This window comes from Piliocolobus tephrosceles, chromosome 4, assembly GCF_002776525.5.
Source record: "Piliocolobus tephrosceles isolate RC106 chromosome 4, ASM277652v3, whole genome shotgun sequence".
Lineage (NCBI taxonomy): Eukaryota > Metazoa > Chordata > Mammalia > Primates > Cercopithecidae > Piliocolobus > Piliocolobus tephrosceles.
In genome coordinates, this window is record NC_045437.1 from 176,567,290 (window position 1) to 176,582,988 (window position 15,699).

A 15,699-nucleotide genomic window follows, 5' to 3' on the forward strand; every position below is an offset into this window, starting at 1 on the left:
TCTTAGCCAGGATAGTCTTGATCTCCTGACCTCGTGATCCGCCCGTCTCGGCCTCCCAAAGTGCTGGGATTACAGGCTTGAGCCACCGCGCCCGGCTATTATTATTATTTTTTGAGATGGTGTCTCACTCTGTTGCCCAGGCTGGAGTGCAGTGGTGCGGTCTTGGCTCACTGTAACCTCTGCCTCCCAGGTTCAAGCGATTCTCCTCCTCAGCCTCCTGAGTAGCTGGGATTACAGGCACCTGCTACCACGCCCAGCTGATTTTTTGTATTTTTAGTAGAGACGGGATCTTACCATGTTGGCCAGCCTGGTCTCAAACTCTTGACCTCATGATCCTAGTAGAGACAGGGTTTCACCATGTTGGCCAGGCTGGTCTTGAATTCCTGACCTCCACCCACCTCAGCCTCCCAAAGTGCTGGGATTACAGGTGTGAGCCACCACGCCTGGCTGTCCCTTCTTAATTCAGGCCCTTTCAACCTCTTGCTGAACTGCCTTGATAGTACAATTGGCATGTTCATTTCCCACTTTCAACCTACCACATCTGCTGCTGCCAGATTGTGGTGGAGTTGAATCTTATGTGAAGTATAAGTATTGAAGTATTCAAGTCATTGTTTATGAAGAAAATCTCATACAATCAACATTACCCTTGAAAATGCCTTATATTGTCTATAAAGTAGAATCTACAGACACTGCTTCTCAGTAAGTTCAGCACTGCTAATTCTTCCTCCACTTTTGGAACAGATTACTTTTCTTTTGGTTGAACACCAGATGAAGTCATCTGCTTGGTTTTAGGGGTGGTGTCGTATGAAAAATATGTATCTTTAAACACCAGAATCACATTCAACACTAGCCTATTTGAGTTCATATTAGTTACTCATGAGTGTGATTCAAATCTACTGGAGTATCTAAAAGCACAGCTCTGATCTCCATTATTTCTATGCTAAAAAACCTTTAGTGGCTCTCCATTGCCTATGGAGAAGGCCCATTTCTTTAACATGGCACTTAAAACTGTTCACTATCTGACATCAGCCCCCCTTTCTCACCCAGCTTATGCTCCAGAATGGAATGCCTGTGATCCCCCATGCCCACTCCGCACATTCCAGTCTCCATCCATACTTTCTCTCACAGTGGCCTGGAATGCTTTCCCCTTACTTCTCATCTGTGCTGGGCTCAGCCATTCTTCACAGGTCAACTCATATGCTGCGTCTTCTAAGATTCCTTCACAGACTCTTCTCTCCAGACCCTGTCCAGACAAAATCATGTTTCCCTCCTCTGAACTGCAGTCACTCCTCATTTGTACTGTTTATGGCAAGTATCATTTTCTATCTAGAATTGTCATTTCTGTTCATGTTTTACAAGACTATAAACACTTTCAGGGCAGGGGCAGTACTTGAGTCTTCTTCATAGTTATGTATACACCACCATTTCCAGCTTCAAGCATGCAGTTTTCAACAGATTTCAGTGAAAAGATAAATTAAATAATGTAGCTTCCCATCTCCTCCCCATGCAGAATGTGCTCTAGTTTGGCAGTGCCCAAGAACTTGGGACCCAGTGCTCTAGAAAGAGCAGCAAACTGTTCCTAATCCCAGCAGCGCCTCCATCAGGCAATGAATGAACTCAACAAAAATGGGGATGGGTAAAATGTTATATGCAAATAGTTGCACTCTTGCCCCTTCTTAAAGAGCAAAATAAACATGAGTTTTAAAAAAGACCATGGACCTTAACAATACAATGGCTTTTTCACAGAAGGCTCCAGGAAATGCCAAGTTCTGTTATTGGGGATGGAGACATTTTGTCCCCATTGTGTAGAAAGAGACTGATGAGGTTTCTTAAGCAATCTCGCAGAGCTACTGTTTTGAAGCATCAGAACATTTTTCTGTGCATCTCAAATTCAGTGGAACTTTAACTTTGTGGAGAGAAAAATCCTAGTTCCCCTTTTCCCCCATCTCATCTCTCTCCCAATAGACAGAGGATGTTTTACCTCGGGAACTTAAAGTTGAAGGGGAGCTCAGATCCCAGGGGTTGACTGGGTGTAACAGCCCCTTGAATCTTTTCTGAATCATACTTCACACTCCATAAATACAAATCTACCTGCGCTCAAACGAGCAGGAAGATTTTTAAGGAAGGTCTGGGGGTTGGGGAGCCTATCTGACATGTTTCAAGGGATGGGGCCTCTATATTCATTACGGACATGCAGAAAATGTACTCTACCCCAGTGAGAGAGGGAGTTTGACAGTGAATTTACACCCGTAATGTTGACTTTAGACTGATCAGGGAAAATGACTACCCTGCACCCTTGTAAAATCTTAATGTTCCGTGAGAAGTGCACCGCGTTGTCTGATGTACAGTGTTTAGGTTTGTCTTGACCTTATTAAATCATGGAAAGCGGCTCCTATGAGGGAAGTTTTTTTTTTTTTAAATTTCATTTCCTGCACGATTATTCAGGTGGCTTTTCCTGTTTCTTCTCCCCCTCCTGGACTCGGGTCCTTAATTACTATTGCAGAGAGCTGGAAGGATGCCTGCTCTCCCAGCACGGTCTCCTCTCCTCGGCCTGCAGGCTCCTCGCCCCCACGCTCTTCTCCCGCTAGCCCCGCCTCCTCGCGCACCCCGTGGCCCCCGTGGCAGCAGCGAGACAGCTGCGTTCAATCAGAAACCACTTACAACTCCAGGCGATTCCAAGGGGAAACTTGAGCGTGCAGTGCAGCTCCGCTCCGGCTCCCTCCAGCTTGCTTTCCTTCTCTGGAATCCGAGGCGCGGGTCTTCCTTGCCCCACCGCCCTAGTTGTTTCGGGAGCTCGCCGGTGCCCTCTAGGGTGTCGGCTGGTGCTGGGAGGTGCCCTCCCTCCTGGTCATGGGGGGCGGCGAGGCCGCGTAGGAGTGCGAGGCGGCGCCCGGGGTGGCGCTGTCCCGAGCGGGGCGCTGGGTGCGCGGGCGGGCGGGTCCCTTCGCTGCGAGCGCGCCCCGCCACGAGCCTCCTGCAGCAATGGCTCGTCCGTGAAACGCCAGCCGCGGCCGCGCCTGCATCCTTCGTTCGCGCTTCGCCACCGTCCTGGGTGAAAATGGCTGTCTAGCGTAAAATGTGGCCGAAGGGACCGAGCAGCGGATACTGAACCTGTGAAGCCCAACTCTTAAGCTCCGAGACCCGGGGGACTGAGAGCCCAGCTCTGGAAAGTGCATCATGAATTCTGGAGTTGCCGTGAAATATGGAAACGACTCCTCGGCCGAGCTGAGTGAGGTGAGAAGCAGCTGAGGTCGGGAGCCAGGATTTCTCGGGCGTTTGCTTTTCCCCAGATCCCTCTCCCCTCGACCTCTCCACAGCCCCACACCCTACCCCCCGTGCTCCCAGGCTGGAGGCACTGCAGTGGAAGATTAATAGATTTTCTGGGTCTTGTTTTAACTTGTAATGCGACTCAGGAAATGACCTGAACTGGCTTGATATTTCAGTCTGAAATGAGTGGCTTAAAAAAGAAACAACCTCTCACCAAGCCGCGAGGCGTTTTACTCACGACAGTCTGCCTCCCCTGCTCCTTCCCACCCGCTTCCACTAATTTGTGTACACCATTTTATGTCCCCGATCGGTGAAATACACGGACATTCCACAGGAGTTTAAGCCGACGGTAACTAATTTGGTGGGAGCGGTGGTGCTGAGGAGGACGCATTGGATTATTTCATCTCCCCCTTGGCTCCCACGTGCGATGCGTTTGGCTAAGTTCAAGCAAGGTGGTCTCTTCCCTAGGCTGAGATGAAGGACCCGGCCCTGGGGAGGGGTCTGGGAAGGAAGCACTTCAAAGCCGCTTTAGAACTTTATTTCCTGCCCGGGTCTGGACTCCTAAGTCTTTGAGGCCAGCGCATTTACAATTCCTGGGCTCCCACTGTAACCTATCCACTTGAGTGAGTGAGACCAGCTTTGACATTAAAGCTACATCAAACACTATGCAAATATGTGAGCGGTAAGATGCCCAAAGCCGTCTTTTTTCATGACTTTAGGGATGCCTCGGGCACATCCCCCAAAGCTTTGAAAACCTGAAAAGTGGTGCTGAGAAGCCGGTAGAACTGGGTGCTCAGAAGAAGAGGAAGGCTGTGTGCTTAGTGTCTACAGCTAAAGGCTTGGTGTCTGTGGGTTTCCCTCTTGATACCATCACTGAACCATTCATGGGGACAAAAGTAGCATAAGTAGTCCGTGTTTCTTGAGTATGGCTGAAGAGAGGAAAGAGGAAGAAAAGGAAAACAGTGTAAAAGCAGCCGGAAGGCAGATAATGGTGATGTCTGATTACCAATGGTGAAGGGCAAAGTGAAGGGATGGAGCCCTTGGGGGTGTGTGTGAGGGAACACCTGGTGATGGGAAGGGGGGGATTAAATGGGATTGGGGGAAACCTAGGAGGTCTGCCGTCGGGCTGGTGAGTGCTGTTGGGCCCTGCCTGGTGCTCTTAAGTGTCCTGCTGCTGTGCTGTTCCTGCTCCGGTTCGAAATAGCATTCTGAGGTGCTGGCTGAACGAAACGAAGTAGAGCGTTTCCTAATCCTTACGGCTATTGCCCCTGTGATGTAGAAGGCTCAAGAAATGCTGAGAGTGAGAACTTAAAAATGGGAGGTGAGGGAGGAGGCATGAGTATTTAAGTGACTTTTGCCAATTTTATATTTAGACAGCCGTCTCAAATCTGAACTAGAACGCAGGGCCCTGCTCCATCACTAACCCTGTTTCAGGAGAAGCCTTTGGTGATCTTCTAAGGTCGTAGAACACCCCAAAACTGAAGGCATTTCTTTTGCAGGGACTCTTTGCCAGGCCCTTCACAATGTTTCTATGCGGCAGAGTGATGTTCAGTAACCTTTGTTTAAATGAATCATAGACTTAGGAGGAGGGGACTAGAACCCTGAGTGAAGGAAGAGATGTGGATCGACTTTAGTCCTATTGGCGGGTTCTTGAGTACATTGGGTGGGCAGAGAATATGACCCTCGGGTGCCACGTAAAATTATCCATTTTTTGCCTAGTTGTATCCACTCGTTAAGTAATCCCTATAAAGCTTGTAGGCAAATGAAAGAATTGAGAGTGCTTTGTGGTCCCTGCATTGGCTGGAAAAATATTTGAGCAGTTTATGACATAGTATTGTTCCTAAGGAAATAAGTTTCTTCCTCAACTATATCCTTTACCAGATGTTCTTTTCTTGTCATCGGTGTCTGCTCATTCATTTTTTGCTTTCTTTCGAGCCAATTTTAGGTTCCATGATTTAGTTGTACCTCTTTCCAATCAATGTTAGTTATCCTGCAGGTTGAATGGTATTTTTACTTTTTGCATGTATTTTTTTTTTTTTATTTTGATTTTTTGAGACAGAGTCTTACTCAATCTCGGCTCACTGCAACCTCTGCCTCCCGGGTTCAAGTGATTCTCATACCTTAGTCTCCCAAGTAGCTGGGATTACAGGCATGTGCCACCACTCCAGCTAATTTTTTTATATTTTTAGTAGAGATGAGGTTTCGCTATGTTGGCCAGGCTGGTCTCGAACTCCTGGCCTAAAGGGATCCGCCCACCTCGACTTGTATGTATTTTAAATTAGAATATGTGTAAAGATGATTTGTAAGGCAAGAGGGAGCGTGTGGTTCATACCTTGTGGATCCTAAATCTCAGTTCAATTTAACATGGGCAATAACTTGAGTATTTACCGTTTTTCTAATATCCACAGAGCAGTATCCATAGATTCACATACAATTCATTTGTATTTCTCACATTAAATCTTTGGTGAAAAGTTTCTTTTCCCTGTCATTTTTCTCTTAAACACCGGTTTTCGCTTAGTATCTTGTAGGGCAAGGTTGCCATTCACTCTTGATAGCTGAGTCCTCCTCCTCACCTGGAAGCAGAGCTAGTAAACCCTCTCAGGGCCCCTTTCGTGCCATCTCTCTGATTGCCCAGGAGCCTCAGTGCCGTCTGGAGGTCCCTGTGGGGTCAGATTCAGCCTGATGTTCACTGGGCATTTCAGGGGCAGGAAGAACTCTGAAAAGACCTGCCATTATCCTGGGTATCATAAACAAAATGCCTCTCATTGGTGTTGACTTGTGGGCTTACTTCTTCTGTAAGGGTCCCCTAGACACAGGAGTCATTGACTCTTTGACAGTAATGTTGACGCTGACTCTCTAACATCCTGAACTAGAGAGTGAGTTTAATCAATTTCTGGTTGTAATCTGCTGATCTCGTTAGTGAGAGCAGCAAGCTTTGGTCAACCACTGAGGTGTTGGCCTCTGCGCCTAGTACTCTAGGAATGCTTGGATACTATGAGGGATTTGGGTGTGAGGGATACACAATTAGGAGACCTAGGGGTGGGTGTTGGGCATGAGGTGTTTTGCATGTGTGAGTACTTCAAGATGGAAAACAGGAAATTCATGAGTGTGTTCCTTTTGTGTCTTTAGTTTGAACAATAGTCATTTAAGATCCTGAGTTGATTACAGCAGATAGTAAAATTGCCTCCATGAACATTCAAATATATTTTTATGTATTTATTGAACATAAATGACTTATGTGTCAAGTCTGAACTTTTTTTGAAAGCAAAGAAATTCATAGCAGTAACGACAGAAATACAAAAGGAAAATGTAGATGGATAAACTAGTGATTTGTTCTATTTTCTTGGCTATAGCTGTTCCTGTCATAAAGAGTTGAAGGATTTTTTTTTAAATTGAGATTAAGGAAGGACTTCAACATCAGGCAAATCAAAAGCACTGCAAAAATTAACTGTTTGACATTCAGCCTGCCTCCCCCATGGTCAAGAAGCTGAAGGGCCACACTTTAAGCAGCACTAAATTCTCCCAAAATCTGTCAAGGGACAGCTCTGGCATATCCTTCTTTGTGGTCATGAGTTTTAGGTCAGCAGTTAGCTCTATTGGTCTTGGTAAAATCTGTGGGGCCAGTATGCAGTTTACTCTTGTTAAATAATCCCAGGTACCTGGAAGGAAGAGATCTTAAGGTTTAGCAATATTAGGGTAAAACTTGACATTACTCATTCTTGCAGAGTAGTTATCTGCTTGATCTGGTTGTCTGGTAGACAGTTGCCTATTTATGTACCAAAATAAAAATTTAGTTTTAAAAAATTTGTCCCTTGGCAATCATAATCTCTGGAGATGAAAAAATATTCTTAAAGAATTTGTACAAAGCAATCAACTTAAACTCTTTGCCTTTTAAACATTATTTAAACAATGGACAGACAAAATTCTGCAGCACCATTTACTTGAAAACATTGCATGCCCCTGGAAATCATATTTCCCTTACTTTCTTCTTAGATCTTCATTCACAGCATTTTGTATTGCATCATTCCACTTCTGAATTAGGCCGTAGAGGCAACTCTCCATGCTTTCACCATTTGTGTGTTGAGTAACTCCTGAAATGCCACCTCTTCATTGATGCTCTAATTAGAAGTAGAATTATATAGAAGAAAGTTGTTCTCTACCTAGATTATCTTGTGTAACTATCTTCAAGTGGCCATCTCACAGCTGTGCTATCCTTCCTCATCAAATTAATTGTAAAATATCAGCATTGGACGGGGCCTGAAAGATCACCTAGTATTCACATACCCTCTTTTGCCTCTTTATACTCCTCTGTCTTTAGAAAATCACACTTCATTGTAATGAGCTGTTGAATATCTGTCTTAGCCATAGCCCTATAAGCATAAGAAGAGCAGGGTCAAGACCTAGTGCAGAATCCAACAAACTGCTCCAAAATTTAGAGACTGAAAATAACCATCTTATTTACTCATGGATTTGCAGTTTGGGCAGAGTTGGGGGGGAAGACTTGTGTCAGTGACTAGAGCAAAAGGATTTACTTCCAAGATGGCTTAATCATATGAATGGCAAACTAATGTTGCCTGTGAACTGGGAGATCAGCTCAGTTTTCTTCAACATGGGCATCCCTATGTGGCTTGGGCTTCCTCTCAGCGTGGCAGCTGGGTTCCAAGAAAGAGGAGGTAAAGCTGCCTGTTCTCTTAAAATATGGAACTGAAATGGGCACAGGATCATTTCTGTGTGTTCTGTTGGTCAAAACAGCTGTTCTCCCAACCAGATTAAGGTTAAAGAAGTAAGTAGAAAACACCTCTCCAATAGGGGTGTCACAAAGAATTTGCAACCAATTTTAACCCCCCAGAAGCCACAAAATGACAGAACCTTGTCTAAAACCCTGATTTCTTTCCTTTTTTCTTTCTTTCTTTTTTTTTTTTTTTTTTGAGATGGAGCCTCGCTCTGTTGCCCAGGCCAGAGTGCAGTGGCTCAGTCTTGGCTCACTGCAACCTCTGCCTCCTGCGTTCAAGCAGTTCTCCTGCCTCAGCCTCCTGTGTAGCTGGGATTACAGGCACGTGCCACCACTCCTGGCTAATTTTTGTATTTTTAGTAGAGACAGTTTCACCATGTTGGTCAGGTTGGTCTCGAACCCTTGACTTTGTGATCCACCTGCCTCAGCTTCCCAAAGTGCTGGGATTACAGGCGTGAGCCACCGCACCTGACCTTAAAACTGTGATTGCTTAATTCCCATTGTCTGGCAATGGTTTTTAGTTTTTGTTTTGTTTTGCTTTATAGCTATTCATTTTGTGGTTTGTAGTAGCTCTGAATCACATTTTCTAAGCACTTCCCAGATATTGACATGCTTGTCAAAAACTCTGAGGTACCTTCTGTTATGCCCATGTTACAGGTTAGAAATTATGGCATAAGAAGGGGGAAAAACATAGCGAAACTACACAGACTATAAAAGGTGGAGTCAAGATTTGTGCCCAGGTAGTCTTTCTCCAGAGCTCCACCATGTGCACGTTAATTCCTTCCATTAGCTTCTCTTACTGCCCTCAGTTTTTTATCACATGTTCCAAGGAGGGAGTATTCTATTTAATAAGCCTGTTTAACCTGATTTGTATTGTAATCCCTATGCAATACCCAGATAAGTGTTTTTGATAAAAATGAAATGGATATGATTAGAGTAAAGGGATATAGTCACTGCCATAGCCTCCAAGTGGTGGAGGAATTCAAAGCATTGACTTTCCAGAGCCCTAAAAGCAGATTCGTCGATAAGGAATAGTTGTGATCCGCATTCAGTGGGGATTGGGAGGGAGGTTTCTATTTCTATTTCTTTTCACTGCAAGGAAGGTGGAATACAACCTGAGACCCACTACCTGTGTATTCAGAGGCATCTCAGAGATTGATGTTACAATATTTGAGGTGCCAGAAAGAGAAGAATAAAGCTTTAAATATCTTAAGAAGTAGGGCTTTCCCACCCCTGCAGGCAGGGCTTTAGGTTTCTTCTACAGTTGGCCAAATCACTGTGGGGCTGCACAGTGCCGAGTCTTGGGGAGAAAGCCAAGGGGAACCAGTGAAGTTAGTGGTCATGGCTGCATGGCAAGGCAGCGGCTGACAGCCAGGTCTTGAAGAAGCACATGCTGAATATGACATGGAGGTCCTGAGTCAAACGCAGTGGATAAGGTGAAGTAGATGAAGCCACAGAGATGGTTTGTGTGGCTGGAACCAGGTGGAAGACAAACAAGAAAAAGGAGGACATGTACTGTGAACAGAGAAGTTGCTCAAAGACCAGGTAGGTGATCAGAACTGGGATGGCCACAGACCTGGAAGCAGGGAGAGAACCTTGATTCTGAGGAAGTGCTTTGACCAATTAAGTCCCAAGACTTCTTAGGGAAGCACCTTAGGGGTAGTTGCTACCGATTGGAGATGCCAGAACCCTGGGTGAGTGGGCACACTTATCTAGAGTAGAGAATGTCATGGTGATAGGAAATAAAGTCAAGTGTGCGGTTATAATAGCTGCCTAGCTGATTTGCCCAACGCAAGTCATGAGGAAGGCTTTCTCCCAGGTGGGGCTGCAGTTGGAAGATCAAACCTGCATCTACAGCAAAATTAAGAAGCTGTTGATGGACTGGGTGTGTTGGCTCATGCCTGTAATCCCAGCACTTTGGGAGGCTGAGGCAGGTGGATCACGAGGTCAGGAGTTCAAGACCAGCCTGGCCAAGATAGTGAAACTCCATCTCTACCAAAAATACAAAAGTTAGCTGGGCATGGTGGCAGGCACCTGTAATCCCAGCTACGCGGGAGGCTGAGCAGAGAACTGCTTGAACCCAGGAGGCAGAGGCTGCAGTGAGCCAAGATCACACCACTGCACTCCAGCCTGGGCAACAGAGCGAGACTCTGTCTCAAAAAAAAAAAACAAAACTTGTTGATGAGGATTTCAAAGTTAGTTTTTGACTCACGGAATCAAATTACAGAAAACAAAAATTATATTTTAAGCCATCTCTATATTCTGAGAGAGGGGTTTGTTTTGGCAATGTTATAAAATCAGACAAGCGAAAGAAGACAAGAATTGATAGTTATTAGTTAGGACTTAGATTATTTACATTGGTGAGGGGATGTCATAGCAGAGATAAATTGTATGTAATTATTTTTTTGAACCCTCTTGCCTCCCCCATATATCTACCCGGATTTCCAACAGTGGTATCTTTCACTCTTGGGGGTGAAAAAAAGAAAAAAGCAAGTAATGTGGATTACACAGATAAACAGAAGTTCAATTTATAGAGTAAATATTTACTGGAACTACAGAGATACCCTATCTTTCTAGTGAATGTCCTTTTTCTCCTGTCGACTAGAAACAGCCAAAATCAGTGACGAGGAATGAGGAAACCTTTTCAAAGGTTTTCATTGCCACAGGAGTGAATAAGGTTGTAAAGCACTTTGCATGTGTGGATCTTTCAAGATACTTCTTAAATTCAGCAAAGACCTTAAACCTTGAGAAAGTCTTTTAGGGAAAAAAAAATCCATAATTAGCAGCTATTAATTCCAATTGCCATACAAAAAACCATATGTTGTGTTTGTTAACTTCGTAAATAAACAATAAAAAAAGCCCATTGAATTGGGAAATTTGTGTGGTGAAGGCTACTTGATGTTTTGGTTGGTGGGATATTTTGAGCAGATCCCTTGTCATGAGATTTGGTCAGTACCTGGAAGGTGCATAGGACATATGGGGCCAGAGGTGGAAATGCATCTTAAACCAAAGTCTGTAGCGTGTGATTATTTGAGAACAGAAAGTTGCATGAAACCTCAGTGTGTGTGCGCGCGTGTCAATTAACTTCACCTGGGGTCACTGAAGCAGTTGTCAAAGGAAGAATGCCAACTAGGGAGAAGATTGCCTTGCAATTAGAAAAGGAATGGAGGCCTCTGACCGGTTGCATGGTGAGAGCGGGAGTAATTCCTTGCTCCTGTTTTCCTATGGGTTATGTGAACTTGTCCATAGAACACACAGCACTTTTAGACTCTCCTTGCTTTTCTCCTAGTGGCCCCCAGTGTCTCCAGCTTAGTTGTTCCTTCCCTTATCTGTGTTCAGAATACTTACAAGTTGGCCTCCTTGGGGAGACCATGAGATCTTTGAAGGCAGAGACAGAGTAAAGTTGGTCACTATATTGCCAGCACCTAGTCAATATGTGGTAGATAGGACATCAACAGACTTTGAGGTTGCTATTTGGACCAAATCCCAGTTGCCATTTTACTGTGACGGATGTATTGGATTAACTCCTTTTCTATTTTGGTTAAAGTACCCATTCAATGGAATTTAGTTTGGTCATTTTGACTATAATTTATTATCTTGTAACCGTTCACATATTCAGTCAACAAAGATTGTGTGCCTTCTACATGTCAGATGCTATTGTAAGACTGGGGATACAGCAACAAACAAAACTGCTGTAGTCCCTGTTCTGTGCATCCTACACAGATGCGTGGACAATACACACATGTTCAGTGGTGATATATGCTGTAAAGAAAACACTTGGGGAGGAAGAGGGGAGGGATGCTGTTCGAGTGATCAGGGAAGACTTCGCTGTGGGAGTCTGAAATGAGGGACACAGCCTTGTGAAGATGGGGGACAATCATTTCAGGCAGAAAGGCAGAGTGAGGGCCAAGGTGCAGAGCCCAGGGCACTCTTGCTGTGTTTCGGGAGTAGCAAGGCAGCAATGACTGGGAGCAGAGTGAGCAAGGGGAGAGGGGAAGGAGATGAGGTCTCAGAAAACAGTTCTGGCCAGATCATCTAGGGCTTCATAAGCCCTGAGAGAGTATCTGGATCTCCCTGGAGAGTACTGAACACAGGCCTGAATTTGTTTTGCTTTCTTATTCTTTTCATATTTTGGGGGGGGGGGGGGTGGGGGAGGGGGTGGGTAGGGGGAGATGTAGGGAAGAGGAGGAATTAGCAAAGAAAAGGCCAGGAAAGTTGTGTTCCGAAAGCCAGTTAAAGAAGGTATTTTCAGAAGAGGGCAGAGTGATCCATCGTCAGTGTCTCTCCTTTGGCTTCCCGCCTTTGAAGCCTGTGTATATTCCCAAACTTTCAAATTGTGTCATTTTCTATAATCAGAAGTAATTATTATGTGCCATAAAAATACACTGTAATTATTTTTTTGACATCTTCAGAGTATGTGAATTCATTTTCCCCTAAAAAGGAATGGTTTTAAAAATGGAGTGGCATGGACACTGGCCAAGAATGATTTGAAAATTGCTTTCCCTTGATTGATGGTTCAGTATTGATGGATGCTGATGATGTAGAATATAGGTGGGTTTTGAATTCGGAAAACTGAAAACTACCTTCCACTGTCACTTGGACCCATTTCCTTCAACTATTTAGAATCAGAATTTCTTTTTATGAACTTTAGTATCAATTTATTGATTTATAACAAATATAGCTACAAGGAGACTGGAATGCTGACACTTCCTATTGAAAAACTACTTGGCAGTCAGATTATGACCAGAAAATTGCCTGGCAAACATGGAATCAGACAAAGGAAGTACTTCTATTGGGTGGTGCTATTAAGCATATATTTGACTTAAGCGATATCTTGTCCTAACCATTTGCATGACTGATAAAGAAACTGATGCCTGAAGAAAGCTTGCTAGTGGCAAAGGGGGAAATGTAGTACTGAGATTTTATTTTTCTAATTCCCTGGGATTTTTTTTTTCTCTTCTGCCTCAGCTTCTGTTTCTTTATCACAGGATATTTACATTAAGGTATGTATTTCAGAATACTCTGTAATTATTTTAAAAGGAGAAAGTGTAATTCTTCAGTAAATCATATCTACATATGACAATATTACGGATCACACTATCAAAATACAGTTGACCGTTAAACCTTGCTGGCATAGAAACGCCAACCTGCCCCCACCCCCCGTCCCCCCGGCAGAAGAATTCTGTTTCGCAGACTGGAGTGCAGTAGTGCAGTCTGCAGCCTTACCCGCTGGGCTCAAGTGATCCTCCCACCTCAGCCTCCCGAGTAGCTGGGACTTAGAGGCACATCTGGCTAATTTTTGTATCTTCTGTAGAGATGGGATTTCGCCATGTCACCCAGGCTATGCATAACTTTAGACTACTCAAAAACATAATTGCTGATAGCCTACTGTTGACCAGAAGCCTTACTGATAACCTAAGTCAATTTTAACACATTTTATATAATATATGTATTATATACTGTAGTCCTAAAGTAAGCTGAAGGAAAGAAAATGTTATTAAGAAAATCATAAGGAAGAGAAAATATATTGATTATTTATGCAGTGGAGCATGATAAAGGTCTTCATCCTATATGAAGACGATGGTCTTCATATAGAGTAGGCTGAGGAGGAGGAAGAGGGAGGTTTGGTCTTGCTGTCCCAGGTGGCAGAAGCTAAGTTTACACATGTTAGTGGATCAAACATTTGCAGTTCAAACCAGTGTTGTTCAATAATCAACTGTAATTGGAAGAATTTATTTTTAACTGTGGTTTTGGGGTGTGTGGTAATTGTCTGCTCTCAACAAGGCTTTTATTGACAAGGATTGTTGGAGCCTAGCAGGTACAATACACCATTCTTTTTTGGGGGAGGATAATGAGATGAGCTTACCCTTCGGCTGGTTTGCTAGCCGCTGTGTATTGACAGGGCATGATTGGTCAAGCCTATCCTCTCTTTAAAATTTCTCAGCATCCTTGATAACACTTATTCTTTTCCATTTCTTTTTAAAAAATTTTCTATTTTTGATTGTAGCTGTCCTAATGGCTGTGAAGTGGTATCTCATTGTGGTTTTGATTTGCATTTCCCTAATGGTTAGTGATGTTGAGCATGTCTTCACATGTTTATTGGTCATTTATGCATTTTCTTTGGGAAAAAATATCTGTTCAAGTTCTTTGCCTATTTTTAAATCTGGTTTGTTTTTTGTTGATGTTGAGTTACAGGGTTTCTTTGCATATTCTGGATTATTAATCCCTTAGTCTTCTTCTCCTTTGTCCATTTTTTATTTTCTCCATATTGGGGCTTTGCACAGTACTCACGCCTTGGTATTTCCAGAAGGAGTGAAAGTGAGTATAAAATATGGCCCAAGAGTGAACAGTCTGTCCACAGAAAATGGCTCTGCCAAAGCCCAGGAAGGCTCCTCCGGAGTGCCCAAGAATAAGCAGCATTCCGATGGTTTGTGGGGCCGGGGTGCTTTTCACAGGCTGACACCCAGCCACTCTACTTGTAGCCTGACTAGCAGTGTCAGGCAGGCACAGAGTTAAGAATTACGTCTGTGACATTTGAAGAGTTACAGTTTTCCACCAACATGTGATTTCACAGTCTTCAAAGAGGAGTTTTAAGAGAGGGCTTTAGCAAGAGGGGCTTGTGGAAAGTAGCTAGGAAGTCAGGCTGGTCTGTTAGATTAGGTAACTCAGTTACTATATTTCTTGGTGATGTGACTCTAATCGTGGTTAAACCAAAATCTAATTTATTTTCATGCCTGATTGGGAGCACTTTTGATGAAGTGTTTGAATAAGAGGACACGCCATACGGGACTGCTGTGGGAATGCAGTCGTTCAGAGGTGGTTGTGCCTGGGCTGATTATTAACAGGGTGTTAAGATTGAGGAGAGGGAAAAATGAGCGCACTGAGCTCCAGGACAGGAAGAGTTTTTACTTCCAGCTTAGAACAGGTAGATTTAAAATCAAATTTGGTGCCCTCTCTCTGTCTCTGTCTCTCTTTTGGCATAATCTGATGGAACCTGAGAGCAGCAGTCAGTATGCCTTTTGGTATTGACAGAGCGACTTCCAAAACTGTTTCTCATTTTTGGCGTCTGAACTGCATATGCAAATGCTGTCCGGACACACATGTAATTACGCTGAAGAAAGTGTCTGACTGATGCTGATGAAGATGCCGTCAGACCCTTTAATTCCCTGAGCGTCAAAGGTGGAGCATCTTCTTTATTTGGCATTAAAACGTCCCCAGCTAGCAGTGATGACGTGTTGGGGTCAGGATAATACGTTGTATGACTAGGAAAGGCCTCTGTTTTTTGGCACCTTCTCTGCCAGCTTCACTGGGTGAAGTCACTTCAGTTTCTTTGTCTGTAAAACTATGTGTTTGTAAAGTTGTAGACTCTGAAATCATAGCCCTGCCACTTCCTAGCTAGGGGATGCAGGAAAGGTTGCTTTTCTGGGCTGCACATTCCCTGTATAAAGTAGTGATAATAAAAGTATTTCCCCTAGATAAATGTTGTGAAGGTCAGTGACATAACCCATATAGTGATTATCACGTGCCTAGTAAATACATAGTCATTGCCAGTTCTTGCTGTTATGTTATTATTTTATGTTGCTGCTATAGTGCCTACTTGCTGAAGATGCCAAGTGGAGAAGCACTTTATAAACAGAAGCATTAGTAGCTGTATTTGTGAGCACTCAAATCATTTAAAAGAAATGCTTAAGTGTAGAGCA

General features: G+C 43.9%; 1 protein-coding gene across 2 annotated transcripts in view; it reads left to right on the forward strand.

The window, feature by feature from the left end:
* The window catches only part of MCC (MCC regulator of WNT signaling pathway), a 469,138-nt gene that overhangs the window by 193,371 nt on the left and 260,068 nt on the right, over positions 1-15,699 (forward strand). The window contains exon 1 of one of the 2 annotated variants that reach the window (XM_023197703.1): positions 2,660-3,234. The exons of the other annotated variant lie outside the window; for it this stretch is intronic. Coding sequence (XP_023053471.1) covers positions 3,178-3,234 — 57 coding nt within the window. The 5' untranslated portion in view covers positions 2,660-3,177. Of the gene's footprint in view, positions 1-2,659; positions 3,235-15,699 lie in introns of those variants that run through there. 2 annotated transcript variants of the gene reach the window in all.